Source organism: Uranotaenia lowii, chromosome 1 (genome assembly GCF_029784155.1).
Source record: "Uranotaenia lowii strain MFRU-FL chromosome 1, ASM2978415v1, whole genome shotgun sequence".
In the NCBI taxonomy this organism is placed as follows: Eukaryota; Metazoa; Arthropoda; class Insecta; order Diptera; family Culicidae; genus Uranotaenia; species Uranotaenia lowii.
In genome coordinates this window covers 4,688,091-4,708,063 of record NC_073691.1, presented here as the reverse complement: position 1 = coordinate 4,708,063, position 19,973 = coordinate 4,688,091, and the positions used below count along the sequence as shown (strand labels likewise).

Below are 19,973 nucleotides of genomic sequence, written 5' to 3'. Positions count from 1 at the left end.
AATTTTTGTAATTTTTGTAATTTTTGTAATTTTTGTAATTTTTGTAATTTTTGTAATTTTTGTAATTTTTGTAATTTTTATCTTTTTTGTCATTTTTATCATTTTTGTCATTTTTGTCATTTTTGTCATTTTTGTCATTTTTGTCATTTTTGTCATTTTTGTCATTTTTGTCATTTTTGTCATTTTTGTCATTTTTGTCATTTTTGTCATTTTTGTCATTTTTGTCATTTTTGTCATTTTTGCCATTTTTGTCATTTTTGTCATTTTTGTCATTTTTGTCATTTTTGTCATTTTTGTCATTTTTGTCATTTTTGTCATTTTTGTCATTTTTGTCATTTTTGTCATTTTTGTCATTTTTGTCATTTTTGTCATTTTTGTCATTTTTGTCATTTTTGTCATTTTTGTCATTTTTGTCATTTTTGTCATTTTTGTCATTTTTGTCATTTTTGTCATTTTTGTCATTTTTGTCATTTTTGTCATTTTTGTCATTTTTGTCATTTTTGTCATTTTTGTCATTTTTGTCATTTTTGTAATTTTTGTCATTTTTGTCATTTTTGTCATTTTTGTCATTTTTGTCATTTTTGTCATTTTTGTCATTTTTGTCATTTTTGTCATTTTTGTCATTTTTGTCATTTTTGTCATTTTTGTCATTTTTGTCATTTTTGTCATTTTTGTCATTTTTGTCATTTTTGTCATTTTTGTCATTTTTGTCATTTTTGTCATTTTTGTCATTTTTGTCATTTTTGTCATTTTTGTCATTTTTGTCATTTTTGTCATTTTTGTCATTTTTGTCATTTTTGTCATTTTTGTCATTTTTGTCATTTTTGTCATTTTTGTCATTTTTGTCATTTTTGTCATTTTTGTCATTTTTGTCATTTTTGTCATTTTTGTCATTTTTGTCATTTTTGTCATTTTTGTCATTTTTGTCATTTTTGTCATTTTTGTCATTTTTGTCATTTTTGTCATTTTTGTCATTTTTGTCATTTTTGTCATTTTTGTCATTTTTGTCATTTTTGTCATTTTTGTCATTTTTGTCATTTTTGTCATTTTTGTCATTTTTGTCATTTTTGTCATTTTTGTCATTTTTGTCATTTTTGTCATTTTTGTCATTTTTGTCATTTTTGTCATTTTTGTCATTTTTGTCATTTTTGTCATTTTTGTCATTTTTGTCATTTTTGTCATTTTTGTCATTTTTGTCATTTTTGTCATTTTTGTCTTTTTTGTCATTTTTGTCATTTTTGTCATTTTTATCATTTTTGTCATTTTTGTCATTTTTGTCATTTTTGTCATTTTTGTCGTTTTTGCAATTTTTGTCATTTTTGTCATTTTTGTCATTTTTGTCATTTTTGTCATTTTTGTCATTTTTGTCATTTTTGTCATTTTTGTCATTTTTGTCATTTTTGTCATTTTTGTCATAATTGTCATTTTTGTCATTTTTGTCATTTTCGACTCATTTTCTCTCAGTTTTGAGTGATTTTTGTTATTTTTTTGGTCGTTTTTGTCGTTGCAAATGTGTGGAAACATGCAGGTTTCAAAAGGTTTTTTAACGTGACTTAGAACTTCAAATATCTATATGTATTTTGAAATCACTCATGAGTTTCAGTACCAATGAAATTGTGATCAAACAAATTTTTGGGTTGAAAATCTTATCGCTTCAATGTGGCGTGTCTTAATCCAGGTTGGAATTTGTTAAACGAGGTCACTTTCGTCTTTACTGCAGCGGATTCCATCCTCGAAAATCTGTTTAAGAAGGCAAAGTCTTTAGACAACTTTGGCGCTAACTCGCATCAACAGGAAAATAACTTTAAAACAGGCTAAAACAAATTGCCATTCCATTCATTCATTTAGTTAGTTAGTTAGTAGGCCACGGTGGACGCCAACCGACCGAGTGCCTGCTATCTCATTAACTGCATCATCACGCCATGTCATTTCCACGCCTGCTACGTCTTCGACAAAATTGTTCCAACGTTTACGCCAAGACGACCGGACAGAGACATCATGGGAACGATTACGGAACGTAAAAAAAACTCACTTAGAAATCATCAATCATTTCAGATTTCAGTGAGAAAAGTTGTTCAACAGAATTGAGAAAAATCACTCAGAATTATTCAGATTACGTCAAGCAAAAATGGCTCTAAATTCCTCTAAAAATTCAATTTTCTTCAAGTTTTGAACCTCTCCAGTTACCCTAGTTCTAACTCAAAAACAAATATTTGAAACTTTGTTTGTTTTATAATACATTCCAACGCTTCTCATTCCCTCCGCTTTTATCGGTTCACAAAACTAACTTGTTTGCGACACAGGAAGTGGGCTTCTCAAACAAAGCAAAGCGAAAAAAACAACGACGCCAGTTCGGGATCTCGGGACGATAAGCCAAAGCCCAGGACCGGGAAAAACTTTAGCAGCCACACCACACCGTGAAAAGCGGAATGAATTAATTTAAATTTTTTAACTTTTTTCGCATCCTCGTTCAAACTCTATCGCAGCAACCTGAACGCTAATTTTTTCACTAGTAGTGTTTGGCATGGCACACTTTGGTAGTTTAGGGAATGCCTACATTAACCAAACAAACGGCTGCAGCGGTGATGGCGGAAAAGTGTGGCAATTATTGACTCGAGTAACGACGACGGCCTGGGGCACAACCCGCTTTGTTCGGTGTTGGCACGTCAAATTAAAGTGATTCACTTTCGCCATGGCAGCTACTGTGTTCCAATTTTTGCGTGGTTTAAAGCAACAGCAGAATCAAATCGTTGGTCGGGTGAGATTCGGAACATTGAAATTTTTCACCGACCTTACTCAATGTTACTGCCTCTACATTCTGTGTACGGTTTGTGGACGCGGAAAGTCCATCATTCTTCACCCATTCATACATCCGTTTATTGAGGGAAGGTCAATAGCGCATTTATGGTTTAAGTATTTCCTACCCGGGCGGAAAATGGGAGTCATTATCCTCTCGGGATGGGGCTGAGGATTCACAAAAAAACAACAAAATCTACATATCGTCTGTTGAAGTCAAGGAAAATTTTGATAGGCTATTGCAGTGTAAAATTTACCAGGGTCAATGCTGCGGTCCGGTCGATGATTTTCAGGAAATTGAATGCAATTTTAATGATGGTTTCTGAAGATTATTAGGGAAATTAACTGAAGAAGCCACACCTTTGATTGGTTTTGTTTATAATGTTTAAATTATATCTGCATTATGTCGAAATTCTAGATGACGCCACACTTCTCCACCAAGTTTAATTTTGTTTTCATTTTTATTCAGTGTGTACTGTACACCCTTTTCGACATTAAAAAAAAAAATAGATTCCTATTTCGATTCTTAAGAAGACACTGTCGGTCTTGTTATAAACTTATCGACAGCCAATAGAATTGATTAACCTTTGCATGGCTGGTTACGAAAATTGAAGCATCGATTCCCAAGACCACCTGTTTCTCATGGAGATATTCATTTGTTTGCATTGTTGCAGGAATAAATCTGTCGCCCAGGTGGGCTGTTGGAATAAAAATGTAGCCCAAAATAAACATCAACTATAGTCAATTGAAGTCTGACGTCAAGCAAGGCAACGCAGTCCATCCGGTTTGGATGGAAAAGAGTCATCGGGCAAGCTTTGACGTTTGTCGTAAACCAGCTGCCATTAGCATAGCCAAGGTCAGTGTGTGGGTCAAGCTCAATATGTGAACCGCAGTGCATATTGTATGGCACATCTACGGACACGGGCGCTCGTCATGAGTTCGTCGTTAGGTATCGCTATCATAATGGACCTCTCCCGTGCCTATACACCGTGGACGTTCCATAATCGTCACTTTGGCATTATGTGGTTTCCACATTTGGCGATCCTTCCAGGAGCCGATTTTTGGGCCAAAATTGAGTTACAAATTTTTGTCAAATATGATATTTTCAAATATCATTTGAATGAATTAAGCCATGTCATTGGTGGTAATGGATTGCGAGCCTAGAGAGCTGCGCCTGCGAGCAAACTGTGCTGCGCCCGAATTGCGAGCTGGAAAAGCTGCGCCTGCGAGCATACTGTGCTGCGCCGAATTGCGAGCTGGATAAGCTGCGCTTGCGAGCCGGATAGGGCTGCGCCAAATTGCGAGCTGGAAGAGCTGCGCCTGCGAGCATTCTTTGCTGCGCCGTATTGCGAGCTGGATAAGCTGCGCTTGCGAGACGAATTGGCTGCGCCAAATTGCGAGCTGGAAAAGCTGCGCCTGCGAGCAAACTGTGCTGCGCCGAATTGCGAGCTGGATAAGCTGCGCTTGCGAGCCGGATAGGGCTGCGCCAAATTGCGAGCTGGAAGAGCTGCGCCTGCGAGCATTCTTTGCTGCGCCGTATTGCGAGCTGGATAAGCTGCGCTTGCGAGACGAATTGGCTGCGCCAAATTGCGAGCTGGAAAAGCTGCGCCTGCGAGCAAACTGTGCTGCGCCGAATTGCGAGCTGGATAAGCTGCGCTTGCGAGCCGGATAGGGCTGCGCCAAATTGCGAGCTGGAAGAGCTGCGCCTGCGAGCAGCGTTGCCAACCTTCCAGATTTTCTCTGGATCTTCCAGACTTTTTGGACTTTTGCCAGACATTTTTTTAGGTTTCCAGACTTCCAGACTTTTGTCATTTCTGCCAGACATTTCCAGATTTTTGAGTTTCGACATGAATTTTCTGGCAAAACAATAAAAATTCAAAATTTTCGTTGCAAAATGGTAGGAAATGATTTTAATTAGTAATTGAAGAGTGAGGAATGCCACGAAGATGGTAGTAAAACAGGAAGTAAAGCATAAAACGTTGTACCGCCGACATAACCACTATAGTCTCAGGCATTGATAGTGTATAGGATGTATGGTTATTATGAAGTAATTAGTGTAAATCTCTAGACTACAGTATTGCGTGGCGAACAAAAAAAAAAAAAAAGGTCATCACCTATAAAGAGTTCGTCATCCAGACTTTTCGAGACTTTTCCAGACATTTTTTGAAAATCTTCCAGACATTTCTGAAAAACAGTTGGCATCCCTGCCTGCGAGCATTCTTTGCTGCACCTTATTGCGAGCTGGATAAGCTGCGCTTGCGAGCCGAATTAGCTGCGCCAAATTGCAAGCTGGAAAAGCTGCGCCTGCGATCATTCTATGCTACGCCGAATTGCGTGCTGGATGAGCTGCCTCTGCGTGCCGATAGGGCTGCGCTAAATTGCGAGCTGAAAGAGCTGCGCCAAATAGCAAAAGTTTTGCAACTGTGATCAAATTATACTTGCGAGCTAACTGAGCTGCGCTTAGTTGAAAGCTTAAGGGCTGTTCATAGATGTGGACGTATTGTGCCGCGCTTGAAAGCGAGCTACGTGTTGCGCCAAACGGGAGCCAAATAGGCTGCGCCTGAATGCGAGCTATGTGCTGCACCGTATGCGAGCCAATTGGGCTAAGTTTGAATGTGGGTTGTGGAATTGCCTGATAGCGAACTATACGCTGCGCATAAGCAATCCAAATGGGCTGCGCCTGAATGCGTGCTGTGAGCTGTACCTAGTTTATGCGTTGCTGTACTGTAAGTGCTGTGAGCTAAATGCACCTAATGCAAACTAAGTGTGCTGTGAAATAAAGCAGTCATAACAATTTATTGCGACTTCTCGGGAATGCGAATTCAATTATGTCGCGTCTGCTTAATTTTTACAAATTATACAAATAAAGTGTGTTGCGCAATGAAAGAGCTTTTGTTAACTGTTCAGATTTATATTTGTGGATTACGCTGCGCCTATGCAACCTTACCTGCCTGCGCCACGTGCTAGCACAGATTTGCTGTGACCGAAATTTCGCTTGGTTGATCAAGCACTAGTAGTTGCGTATGCAACCAAGCAGAAGTTGTTGCTCATCAATTCGAGTTTAACCAAAATGAAACAAAATCCCTAGCAAGGCAGGTAACATTTTGATTGGTGAACGTTGCCCAAATTATCGGCACAGAGAAATAAAAAAATCTGTAAAAAAAAATGCCAGAATTCAAAGTGAAATGAAAGTAAATGTTTTGCTTTTCGAAGAGAATATTTAAATCTTTTTAGGACGACAACATATGTCAACTGAAAATTGTTAGTTTGTGAATAATTGTTCATAACTTAACCGAATCGATCAAATTTTAAGAGAAATGGCAACTCTGAATGTCTGATTTCCATGGTGTCGTTTAGTTGAGGTGTAATTATTCTAGTTAGAAGACTGTAGCAGTGATAGTCATTCAATTTGAATGAACAATGCAACATACACATCTCATAAATCGCATATTTGAGCTTAAAACTCTATGCTTGAAAACCAGTGAAAATGCGTATAAAATATCTGTCTGATTTATTTTTTCTTCATTTTTTCCGGAGAGGAGGGTGAATGTGTGGGTCAAGCTCAATATGTGAACCGCAGTGCATATTGTATGGCACATCTACGGACACGGGCGCTCGTCATGAGTTCGTCGTTAGGTATCGCTATCATAATGGACCTCTCCCGTGCCTATACACCGTGGACGTTCCATAATCGTCACTTTGGCATTATGTGGTTTCCACAGTCAGGTTATAAGAAGATTTTGGGGTAGATGTTACATCATCTAAAGCAAGTCTGAGGAATTCATAAATTTAAGAAACAACCTTTCAAACCCACAACATTTTGATAAGGAAAATTACCCGAAAGATAATTTGAAAAGTGACTAGATCATTTTTGTACGATAAGGACAAGTCCAATTCCATGTAGCCTTCAGTCGTCCAATTACCTCCATGATTGAAGCAAAACAAAACAAACTCTTTATCTTTGTTGATTCTTCAAGGGACAAAGCAACCAAGTATCATGAGCCTGATGACAGCTGCTGAAAGCAATCCTGGTAGTAGGCTGGCTTCCGTGGTCTGTCATTTCGATTAAATTGACAAGTGGAAACAAATCACAGCGATTGCAATCTCCGAAATTGTTACCGGTCGTAGCAGGCGTCATTGCAGAAACGCCACCGCCTGCTATGACGATTTGAAAAAAAGAGGAAAAATGAAGAAGGGTACCATTCCTAATGTTCGTGCAGGAAATCATGCAGACTTGTTAGTAACAGTTTAACTATGATGGGTGGAATATTAGCGTTTTTTGCAAACATTTCTCCTACAATCAAGAGAGAGGTCTTGGTCAGCGTAGGTATCAACGGGGCCAAGAGCTTGAACCTTGATTCGGTACGGCAACGTGGTGGATAATTGAATGTCGGAAACGGTCAAGGGCGGTTGGTCTTCGCCACGTCACGTGATGTCTCTGCTTATCATTTGAGGAGTAACTTAAAAAACAATGAACCCACAACTTAAACAGAAGAAACCAACCCCGGTTTTTTGAGAAATAATGGACGATGATAACTTGAATTGCACTAATTATGAATGTATCATGTGAGTAATGAGTTGGTGAAATGCTCGAAATCAACTTGGTAGTGGTATCATTAAAGCACGACAAGAGCTTTATAACTTGTGCCGCACAAGGATTTGGAAGAGAAACTGAGAATTAATTTCCAGTGCGACGGCAAACCTTCTAAGGTACTTCCAGAAATTTCAGGTGTCCATTTGATCAATTCTTCCTGTTTTTGGGAAATACAATTATATTATACAATAGCTCTCACCTTGTTCCCGTTTATTCGTCATATGTTTCAAATTAGGTATAACACTAATCTTCTTTGAAGGAAACGACCAAAAGTGCTTAACTTCTACGTAGCATTACACTGAAGTACAGCATGCCTGGTGCCTGTGTTTAATAACTGATTTTGAAAGATTTTGGAGTGTGGAAAAAAAAACTAACTGCACGTGAATTTAGCACCCTCAAATTAGTAAAAATAAGCTCTTAAATTTCTTGCCCTTGGAAAATTTTACCTGTTTTGCATTGTGTTCTTCGACCTCAATGTGGCTTGTGATATAGCTCAGTTGGAAAGTCAGCTGCTTCCTGAGCCGATGTACCGGATAAGTTTTCCAATAACTTTCCGCCAGCCTCAAAACTGATTATTTGAAACATAATGAAAACCCTTATTTTTGTTGTCACACGTGAATGATGTGCCTATTTTGTTTTTGACGAGCGCTCTTCGATTGTCAAAATGGTCTCCACGCTGCAAGAGCAACGGCGTTCAAAAATTCTGCACAACTATCATATGAACTATAAAAAGAAAACTAATATGAATTTCATTATTTTGTATTAGAACTTTTTGGAAGATGCACCCTTTACATCTTTTCGAAAGAAACTCTGGTCCTAGACATTTGAGAAATCTCCTGATCCCTGAAAAATGTACCGGTTGCTTAAGAAGTTTGGAAACTGTTTCTTTTGCTAATATATGTACGTATATTAGACTACTACTATTTTCGGCTTTTTTGCTGATCAGAGCGGAATTGATCCACCATTTTTAAGTACTTTAACCAAAGCTGAGCGCATTTAAGTAAGGCTGTGCTAGAATTTGTAGTGAAAAAATCCATTTTTCTTGAAAGTTTTCTGTTTGAAACTGGTATTGAGATTCCGCAGTGAGCGGTGCTAACGGCGCGCTAGCTTCGTTTTTTCTCACGTCTCACAACCATAGAGTCGAACTGATTGATATAAACAAACGGCAATATAAACAAAGTGGCAAAAACAAAGTTTGGATTTTTTATTGAATTTTGGGTAGACGATAAATTCAATTTTTGTGCAATTCCCTGAGGTATCCGACACTTCCGCCTTCGAATTGTTCCACTTTGACTGTCAAGTCGCGTAGTCAATTTCTTTGAGTGCAGATTGAGTTAGTGATTTCGCCAAAAAAAAGTATTGCTTTCTGTGATTTTCCGGGCTTTTTTTTAAGTTATTCACTAGTGACGGAATAAAATATCGTTCAAAATGAAAGAATACAATATTCTTGAAAAAAAAACCGGACCTTCATTTAGGGAGTGTCAAATCTCATTCGTGACTACAAACCTGAGTTCCAAGAGACCTGTTGCTTGAGCATGTTATCAAGAAATATTATCAGGTGAGGCAAAAAAAAGGACGTTAAAGGGCGAACACGAAATTATTGCGACACATTCAACAGGGCATAACTTTTTTACCATTGGGTAAAAATCAACCAAATTTTGCACACTTTTTCATTGATGTGTATTGTTTACATGCTGTCAAACTCTAAGTCGTGTTTTTTCGATTCAACGAAAATGGAGGTGAACCAACGCAAGTCGAGAAAACAAATTCTTTCCAAACACCTGGAATTTTCTGACATGTCGCACCGGCAGTTTGGGAAAAATATTGAACATTCACCATTCAACCGTCTCCAGAGTGTTGAAGCGGTTCCAGGAGCAGTTGACATTGAACCACGGCAAAGGAGCTGGAAGAAAACCGGGACCGAAAAACAAAAAGACGGTGGGAAAGGTGGAGCGGATGATTGAAGCGAATCCCAACGTCTCAAGCCGTGATTTGCCTAAAAAGATCGGCTACGTCCAGAATGCAAAGAAGAGGGCTGGACTACATACATACAAGGTAGAGAACTTCCCAAATCGCGATGAGTGGCAACAATCGACGGCTAAAACTCGGGCACGGAAGCTCTACGAGATAATGCTGACAAAATATGGCTGCTGTGTGATGGACGACGAAACGTATATAAAAGCCGATTTTAAACAAATTCCGGGGATGGAGTTTTTCACCGGCAAGAGCAAGTTCGATGTGGACGACAAATTTAAGAAGAAAAAAATGTCGAAGTTTGGCAGGCCATTTGTCTTGCGGACTGAGGAGTGAGCCTTTCGTGACAAAGGGCACAGAAAATGGCGAGATCTACAAATCTGAGTGCCTCCCTCGAGAAGCGTCTTTTTCCGTTCTTGCAGCAGCACGACGAAGCTCCGCTATTTTGGCCAGATTTGGCATCATGCCCCTATTCTAAAATTGTCCTGGAGTGGTATGAGGCCAATTCTGTCCATTTTGTTCCAAAGGACATGAACCTGTCAAACCGTCCGGAACTGTGCCCGTAGGAGCAGTACTAGACAACAATATAGCGGGAACTTCGGAAGAGCAAGAAGACATTCAAAGACTAGAAGAACATGTTAAGAAAATGGATAAAACTGAAAAACTGGTACCGGATGACACTTTAAAGACTTTGATGGAGGATATCGAGCGAAAATGCGTTCAATTTTGCACTCAAGGCTCCATCGACTAATTTTTCTTTTGATTTTTGAAGTAAATGTATGTATAAAACTACCCTGAAATTTTGGTTTGATTCTAATCATTATAAGAAAATGTCGTAATAATTTCATGTTCGCCCTTTATTCTTGATGCAGCCGACAGTGACAGCATGAATGCTGCAAAGGAGTCGGAAGCTGCAAAGAAACGGAGATTACAGAGACAGGCTGCGGAGCGTGAGAGAGAGCTGAAAAAATATCGCGCGTAAAACTGCCAGATTTCAACGGAAAATTCCGGGACTGGATTCCGTTCCGGAATATGTTCAAAAGCTTGATTCACAAAACGAATAGCTCTCAAAGATCTTCGATCAGCGATAAGTGGTGAAGAATTCCAGGAGATCAGTTCGATCGAATTGTCTTCCGATAACTACCGGATAGCTTGCGATATGTTAGATAAGAGGTACGAGAAAAAAAAGTTGACCGTCAGCTGTCAGCTTCACGTATAAACATGGAAGCCGAAAGAAGGGGAAAAATTCTGCACAGTTTTTTGTAAAATCCATGGTGGTCTGCATCTGGGCTAGTTAAACAGCCCAAAATTGCCCAGAAAAATCGTATGGCGCGTTATCAAACGGTATAAGGAAACATCGACGACGATTCGCAAGCCTCAAACCAATCGTCAGAGTGAAACTGTCGACCGGAAACTGCGAGGTAGGTTTTGAAGACGATTAAGAGGTATTTCAATCTGTCGACCGTGATTTGGCCAGAAAATTCGGTGCTGCCCATAGTGAGGAGAATTTGACTTCGGGAAGGAATCAAGTTGTATCGAGCTAGCAAACAGCCAAATCATAAAATAAGAATTGGCCGACATAAAACAGAATAGTGTGGCCAAAACCCGTGCTCGGAAGTTATACGACCAGATGCTGACCAAGTTCGACGGATGTCTTCTGATGGACGATGAAACCTAGGTCAAGGCTGACTTCGGGCAAATCCTAGGAAAAAAAATTTCTTGGCAACGGCTCGGGGGAATGTTCCAGCCAGATTTCAGTTTGTTTTTACCGTCGGAACTATACCAAAAAGAGTGTTTCCAAAAATGCTTACAGCAAAAACGTTCAAGAATGTTATGCAGAGAAAGGGGTCCAGTTTGTTCCGAAAAACCTTAACTCACCCAACTGCCCCCAATTTCGCCTTATTGAGAAATATTGGGCAATCATGAAGAGGAGACTCAAGGGAAAGGTTGTCAAAGACATCGATCAGATGAAGACCTGGTGGAATAAGATAGCTAAAATGATGAACGAAGAAGGTTTGTGCCGCCTAAATAATGAGCCGTGTTTCAGGAAAAAAACGAGAATTCCTTCGAAACCCTGAAAAATATGCGTGTATTTTTCCTTAAAAGTATGAAAAAAATGCTACATTTGTATGAAAAGAGATCTGGAATCCAATAATAAATAACTTGAATACAGGCAATTGTTTTTGTTCCAAATCTAAATGAAGCAAGCTTTAAATTGTTTGAATTCTGGCCATTCAGGTTCAGGCAATTCCTTAACTTTTAATGCGCACCAATGCCAAAATGCGCTAAGTTTCGTTCGCTTCAAGTTTTAATGTCAACCGCTGTAGTGCGGGTTGAAGATCGTTTTGGTAATCATACGTTTGCAAGAACATTGTTGGTTTCGTGTTCCGAGTTTTTTTTCGCAAGCAGGTGGATTCTTCGGAGAAATCGCAATGTTATGAGATTCGATGGTATTGGGAATGAGTCAGTTGAATCGAGTGAGTCAGTTGAGGCGAGAATTCGACCTCGTTTGTCATAAATATCTTCGGCAGATATGAGATTCCATGTTTTGCCCAAAATAAAAAGTAATTAGAAAAGTTTCCAACCACCAACCAGTGCGTATCGCAATTTTATACACGTCCGAGAAACCATCGCCGGACAAAAATTGGACCAAATAAAGTATCGAACGCTTTTGGGCCTAATAATAACTGTACAAATGTTGGTGGCTCTTAGATTTTACATGGGTTTTATTTAGTTTCTTTCAGACTTATTCAATATGGTTACGCTGGGAGGACAATGCCAGTTATTAGAAAGCTTATTAATGCCAGTCCGGCATAGAATCTTATACCGATAACCACCTCCAAGAAAGTTCATCATTGGAGTAGAGTCTGATTTGTGGATGTTAGTGTGACCAAAAAGAAAGGCTCCTCACAAAGTTTGACTTAAGCTTTATTTCTGACTAAGTTCAAGAGCGTTATACACAAGTTCGTTCTTCAAGAGTGAAACGAAAATCAATGGTCTATTTTAAAACAATATCCGTTACAGTTACAGCTTATCGGTTATTAGTCTCACTCACAAAAAGGTCACGTCGGATTACGTTATTTCCGTCCACAACAGCAGTACGCTTTACTGAGTATTTGTCGCAAAACGTCATCCCGGGATCTGGAAGGAAGGTTCTGGCGTCTCGTTCGGAGAGGGTTCCAATTTAGGATGCAATTTATGAGCAATCAGGTTGCGTGTCACTGCTGCAAAGCTTTTTGTGACACCTTCAAAAAGTTCCACTTTATCTTAGCGATTATGGAAAATAGTTTTCCCGGGCTCGTTGTGGCGGTTTTAGTATTGAACTAGGCTCCGTTGTTTCTACTATGTGTAGGTTAGGGTGGCAATAGATGTATGGAAAAAAATTCATGATCGAATTTTGAAAATTGAATTTTGTAGATTGACCCAAAAAACTGACCTGTGCAAAATTTGAGCTCAATCGGACTTGATTTAGGGGTGCTTCGAAGTGCTCAAAGTTTCAATATTTTGACCCTCAAAAATCACCAAGGGATATCGACATTTTTATTTTGATCCCAAATGAAGTAAAAATGCATGAAACTTCGAAATCTGGTTTGGTCGTCCCATTGGTAATTTTTTAAGGGTAAAAAAAATCGATACTTTGTGCGCTTTGAGGCACCCCTAAATCAAGTCCGATTGAGCTGAAATGTTGCCCAGGTCACTTTTTTGGGCCAATTTACTAAATCTGAATGGTCTGTTTTCGAAATTCGACATGACCCATTCGGTTGCCACCCTAATGTAGTAAATAGAAGTTGGAGTGTGTAACAAATCGCGTGTTTGTGGTTACATAATATTGTTAATAACCTAACTACTATAAATATTTCTTTAACCGAATCATGTTCGGTCCATTTCGCGACCGGCTAGGTTGTTCAGTGCATTTTTTTGTAATTAATCCGTAATAAGAGTAATTATTTATTGAAAAAAAAACAGGTTGATTAATTTTTGGTAAATGAATAAAAGCTCGCATTCGGCACGCACTTCCTGTTAAAACCACTACTTTTGTTTTTATAGTTAAGTGGTTAAACCATACAAGAAAGAAAACGATTTTTAAAGTTTTTCTTTTCAACTTTAAACGATGTCTTAGAAAACCGTCGGAGAAAAATTGTGGATTCTTACTATCGATTTTATTCAACTCCACTCCACTCCACCAGAATCATGCATGGCAATTTTTCAAGTTCACATGTGTTTCAAAACGGGGGAAAACTTCAGGTCGAAAGAAACACTCCGATAGCAATCTCCATTCTCGGCAGTGCTTTGGGAAACCGTTGGACCTGTCTGTTCAAGTCCACCGGCGGCAGTGGCCTACTACGATTACGACGAACCATTTCGAAACACAACCGGACACAAGGGTCACGGTTATGCAAAAATTTTCCTCTAACGTCCTTTGGCCTACTATGATTGGGGAGCGGTACGAAAAGAGGTTGTTTTTTTTTCAAATTTGATCGTTCAAATTTGCATACCGTTCTACCTGCGTGTATGTGATGCACTTTTTTTCTGCCACTGTGGAAAAATTTTAATGGTCTTTAGTCCTTAAATCAAGTAAGCACCGGCAGAGAGCGCATACAGCAGCGCGAAATTGGCCGGCTTGGCTCGGCTCGGCTGTGAAATCACTGCCGCAATCTTTTTGGCACGTCGGCTCAAGGTTACGCTATTCCGGCTTCTTCGCCGTCCGTCAACGGCTGATGCAGTTTTATGAATGAAAACTGAATGGCGTGTCACGTTTTGGGTTTTCGGGAAAGGTTACGGACGCTTTTCAGCCGTTTTTTGAGGCTATGTGTATCTTGGTTTATCACCACCGCCAATCATCAGCTGTATGTTGGTGCTGAAGCTAAATTCTTTCAAATAAACATTTAAAATGGATTTTGGTACCAAATTTTTTTAATTTTTTAATTTAATTTCTTATGAATTAAATCAAAATGAGAAACCGATCAGACGTATTAACACTTCACTCAGAGGAAATCTTATTATAAATTTCATAAGATACATCTTATGAACCACTTTTTTGCGTCCAAACTAATTTTTCATAAGAGTCTTATGAAATTCTTTCAATTATCATACGATGTTCTTATGAAAAATAGATGAAACGGCATTGTGAAAAAATGATGAACACATTCATTCATAGCATCAGTTTTTTTTTCATCATCTAACAGTACGAAGCAATCGCCAGTTCATAGTTATTATAGTTTTCCTTCAATGTTAAATGTTATTGTTATCTCCGGAATGGTAAGTTCGATTTGATGTTTTTGGTGTGAACGTTGAATATATTAGTAAACCAAAATACATTATTTGTTTACTTTTCAGCAAGCTGATCGGCAATAAACGAAAGGTCGAAGATTAAGATGCGGCAAAAAAAAAACTTTGATGGAGCCGTCTGTTGATGCGCTGCTGATGGTGACCATGAAGGATTTAATTTTAAACAAATTTGGCAAACAATAAAGTGAATGTTTTCAGCATGAAATATCGAGAATTTTTCTCATTAGAAAGTGATTTACTGTTTCCATAAGAATCTCTTATGAAAAGCAACAACCTCTCATTGAAGTAGGCGTTCATCTTCAGAATTCATTCGCGTCATAAGACAATCTTATGAATTTCATTAATTTTACTTATGGCGCCACTTCATAAGAGAATCTTATGGCATACATAATAGTATTTTTCTGAGTGTTTGACAATACTTCAGGAACTTTACTCGGTTTTTTTTTTGTTTTGAATTCTACTGTTTTTGTAATTTCGGTTCTTTTTGCAGTAGGCGAGGAAATAACACAACTCGAATGATTCTGAAGGGATTTTCGTGAAATTTTCAGCACATCCGATATCTAACATACCGAACTAATTCATTGCATTGTCATTTTGTCATGGGTCATTTTTGAATTTCTCAAACCCTTCATTTTGGTTCAAATCTCATTCATGACTTTTTGCAGAACTTTGAGGTAATGTTTACATGAGTAAATTTGAACTTTTATGTTTGTAATAAGAAAAATTGAATATTTTGTACTGAAAAATCAAAATCACTTTTTTTCTTTTGTGGAACCAAGCCTGGTAATGAGTTTTGTGCCAATTTATATATTCTTCGAAGGAAATTTTCCGCTGAACAACTTTGTCTAAGATCGTAACTTCGTATTTTATAAGAAAAAAAGTAATGAGTAAAAAGTAATGAGGCGTTGAATGTCTTTTGGAATTGAAAATCAATAAATTCAATTGACATCACTGCCTAGCGAGGTTTTGCATGACTACTTTTCATGCAATACTTCGCGAGGCACCAGCAGTGATGTCAATTAAAGTTATTGTTTTTCAATGCCAAAAGACATACCCCTGTTAAACAGTTAATAACTTTTTACCTAATTAGATACGAAGGTACGGCCTTCAACAAAGTGGTTCAGCGGAAAACTTTCTTTAGAGAATCAATAAATTGGCACGAAAACCAATAGGCTTGGTTCCAGAGAAGGAACAAAAATGATCTTAATTTTTCAGTACAAAATATTCAATTTACCCATACAAACCTTAAAGCTCAAATTTACTTATGTAAACGTTACTTGAACATTCTGCAGAAAATCATGGATGAGTTTTGAACCAAAACGAAGCTTTGTAGACCCCAGGATTTAAGAAATTCAAAAATGACACCAAATTGACTCAGTCTAATGTGCCAGTCATTCTAAAGGCAACTCAAGTTCATTAGACGTTTTGCGGGCGGAAGTTCGTCAACTTTCGATCAAAGTAGGCGTACTTTTATGTAAGCCTAACTTGAATGGGGTTCGGCTCCAATTTATTTATTGAGAGTTTTTTTTCGATGAGCAAAAGATGAGATGATAAAACAACGGAAAACGAACGAAATTATAAATCTTGATCACAAATTAAGTGATAGTTTAAATTAAATGGTTCTCAAAGGATAGAGAAAGTTTTCCACCCGTAAGATGACCTGAAATTACGTGGACCGTTTTTCGAACCAAACAGTATTTTTAAACGCTCATATTAAAATTGAAATTTAAACGCTAATTAAAATATTATCTAATTCAAAAAATTAAGATGATGATTTGTTGGTTTCGTTTCGAAATTGATTTTGAAATTTGTTTTTATGTAACTTTGTGATTTCTCGAAGATGGTAGAGACAATTTTCCAAACGAAACCTGAAAATATTTTTTCGAACCGAATGGTATTCCGGTAATCTTTTTTTTTCTCTAAGTTTGTCCAAGGAAAGTATCATCGTATGGTTGAAAAAGAGGGTAACACAGGAGTCGAACGACGACGAGGTAGTGCGGTCACTCAAAAATTCCGTTGGTCATCAACGGAATAGACGAAGAACGGACCGGACCCAACCCGCAGAAACCATTATTCCCCCATCGTAAAGTGTTTCACTTGGTCGTGAGTCTTTTTTATCTCCCTCCTCTTCTTCCCTGTGAATAGCCTAGCAAAACCGAATGCCATTTATATTACCTAGGTTTAAGAATCGAGAACGTTTGTGGAATAATTCGGAAAGGAAGGGTGAAAACACGCGACTTGAACGCGGCGAAAAAGAAAGAGGACAAGTTCACCGTCCGCAGTCCTTGACGGACTTACGGATAATATAGGTCTCCCACCTTCTGCCAAACCACTCTTCCACTGCTGTATAGAGGCCATCCGGACTATCGGTCCCGGGGTAATAAGCAATAAGAACAAACGAAAGGATTTAATTTATTACGGAAACCTAGATCGGAGATAATGAATGTTTGCGAGGAAAACAGCAAAATCACGAACTGAAATAAGAGAAAGTGAAATTGCTTCTTCAACTAACCGACTAAATAACTAACGGCCGGACATTGCTGGCTCGAGCTAGACTCACGGGGAATTCCCCGGGAGAGGGCTCATTCCGATTTGTGTAGGATAAAGTGAGATTGGGAGGACAAAAAAGGAGGGGGGAAGTCAGTCGGACACATCATTAAGCCGGACAAGTTATGTGATAATGATGAGGCATGTATTGCCGCCACACGCCATTGAGGATTTTTTTCACCAGCTCCATCAGCATGATGGCGCAGCTGTTCTGTACTACTGGTGGCGCCATCTTTTAGAGTCTAGCGGCAATTCAACGCAAACAGATGAGATTCAACCGACATTGGTGCACCGTGCCCCTGAAAATATTCAAATTGATGTGGCTTTTGCTGCAACGTAATGGGATGCAATTAGAGATCGTAACTTTGTTACCTGTCATTCTTGAGAATTTTTGAAGGAATACGTACCGATTCGGAAGGATGAATACAGTGCTCTAACATAAATGATTGGCCGAAACCTTCTTTTGGAGGTGAGAAATAAAACGATAGAATTTAAATTATTTTAATCGATTTTTTTTATGAAACTACGGTTGAACTACAAGGCGATAAAGAGGAGGGAAATTTAGGAAAAACCTATTTTAAATTTTATTGGGTTAGGTTAACAGGAAGGCGAAAAAAATGAACAGGGGTATGTGCAATGCATTCAAAACAATCCGGACTCACCCAGGTGTTGTAGAGTAGATCACCCCTGGACATGGCATTATCGAAAAAAGGACACTAGCCGCGCGGTGGAGGAAGCAGAACCAATAATTAGAAGCAATAGGAGAGAGGGCCATAATAGAAAGAGAAGAGAAACAGAAAAAATACTCCAATTAATCAGTGTTAATAACCAGACGAATGTTGTGGGATAAACGATACTGAACGAGGGCGAAAATTTGAGTTTTTCTTATTTTTGTCGATAACTTTATTATTAGAAGGCTAACAAAAACGGTTCCGCTCCGAATGGAATAGTGTGCCCTACTGTTAACCATAACCTCAATAATATGCGTAGCCGAACAAATTTCCCAACATGGAGACGTGTTAAAGACTGTGTGAAATATTCCACCCCAATAACAGGTCTGGGAAATGCTAATGCCAAACTCAAACAATCGTTGTCGAACAAATATATTCATTTTTGGTGTAGTTTCACCACCGCAGTTAGACCGTATACGTAAAACATTACAAAAACCGTCTTGTTGAATCAGCTGAAGCAGAAATTTGCGCGAAAGGAAGTACCAATCTAATTATTGAGTCAACAGCTTCATTTCAAGAATAAAAGAACTAAGGCGATTAAGATTGCCACATGATTTACTTAAACTAGCTGCTCATAGATGGCCCTGCCAATTTTGTGGTTTTTTTTTTTCATTTATGTCTAATTTTAGTGATTTTAGTGATTTTTGTCATTTATGTCTAATTTTAGTGATTTTTGTCATTTTTGTCATTTTTGTCATTTTTGTCATTTTTGTTATTTTTGTCATTTTTGCCATTTTTGTTATTTTTTGTAATTTTTTGTAAATTTTGTCATTTTTGTCATTTTTGTCATTTTTGTCATTTTTTGTCATTTTTGTAATTTTGTCATTTTTGTCATTTTGGTCATTTCGGTCATTTTGGTCATTTTTGTCATTTTTGTCTTTTTTGTCATTTTTGTCATTTTTGTCATTTTTGTCATTTTTGTCATTTTTGTCATTTTTGTCATTTTTGTCATTTTTGTCATTTTTGTCATTTTTGTCATTTTTGTCATTTTTGTCATTTTTGTCATTTTTGTCATTTTTGTCATTTTTGTCATTTTTGTCATTTTTGTCATTTTTGTCATTTTTGTCATTTTTGTCATTTTTGTCATTTTTGTCATTTTTGTCATTTTTGTCATTTTTGTCATTTTTGTCATTTTTGTCATTTTTGTCATTTTTGTCATTTTTGTCATTTTTGTCATTTTTGTCATTTTTGTCATTTTTGTCATTTTTGTCATTTTTGTCATTTTTGTCATTTTTGTCATTTTTGTCATTTTTGCCATTTTTGTCATTTTTGTCATTTTTGTCATTTTTGTCATTTTTGTCATTTTTGTCATTTTTGTCATTTTTGTCATTTTTATCATTTTTATCATTTTTATCATTTTTGTCATTTATGTTATTTTTGTCATTTTTGTCATTTTTGTCATTTTTGTCATTTTTGTCATTTTTGTCATTTTTGTCATTTTTGTCATTTTTGTCATTTTTGTCATTTTTGTCATTTTTGTAATTTTTGTAATTTTTGTAATTTTTGTAATTTTTGTAATTTTTGTAATTTTTGTCATTTTTGTAATTTTTGTAATTTTTGTCATTTTTGTCATTTTTGTAATTTTTGTAATTTTTGTATTTTTTGTAATTTTTGTATTTTTTGTAATTTTTGTCATTTTTGTCATTTTTGTCATTTTTGTCATTTTTGTCATTTTTGTCATTTTTGTCATTTTTGTCATTTTTGTCATTTTTGTCATTTTTGTCATTTTTGTCATTTTTGTCATTTTTGTCATTTTTGTCATTTTTGTCATTTTTGTCATTTTTGTCATTTTTGTCATTTTTGTCATTTTTGTCATTTTTGTCATTTTTGTCATTTTTGTCATTTTTGTCATTTTTGTCATTTTTGTCATTTTTGTCATTTTTGTCATTTTTGTCATTTTTGTCATTTTTGTCACTTTTGTCATTTTTGTCATTTTTGTCATTTTTGTCATTTTTGTCATTTTTGTCATTTTTGTCATTTTTGTCATTTTTGTCATTTTTGTCATTTTTGTCATTTTTGTCATTTTTGTCATTTTTGTCATT

At 37.2% G+C, this 19,973-nt stretch overlaps 1 protein-coding gene across 3 annotated transcripts in view; it reads right to left on the bottom strand.

Annotated features, from left to right (window-relative positions):
• Positions 1-19,973, bottom strand: part of LOC129753316 (echinoderm microtubule-associated protein-like CG42247) — a 128,901-nt gene that overhangs the window by 43,230 nt on the left and 65,698 nt on the right. Inside the window, exon 3 of one of the 3 annotated variants that reach the window (XM_055749119.1) lies at positions 17,863-17,916. The exons of the other annotated variants lie outside the window; for them this stretch is intronic. Within the exon in view, the coding sequence (XP_055605094.1) occupies positions 17,863-17,916 (54 nt within the window). The remainder of the gene's footprint in view (positions 1-17,862; positions 17,917-19,973) is intronic. 3 annotated transcript variants of the gene reach the window in all.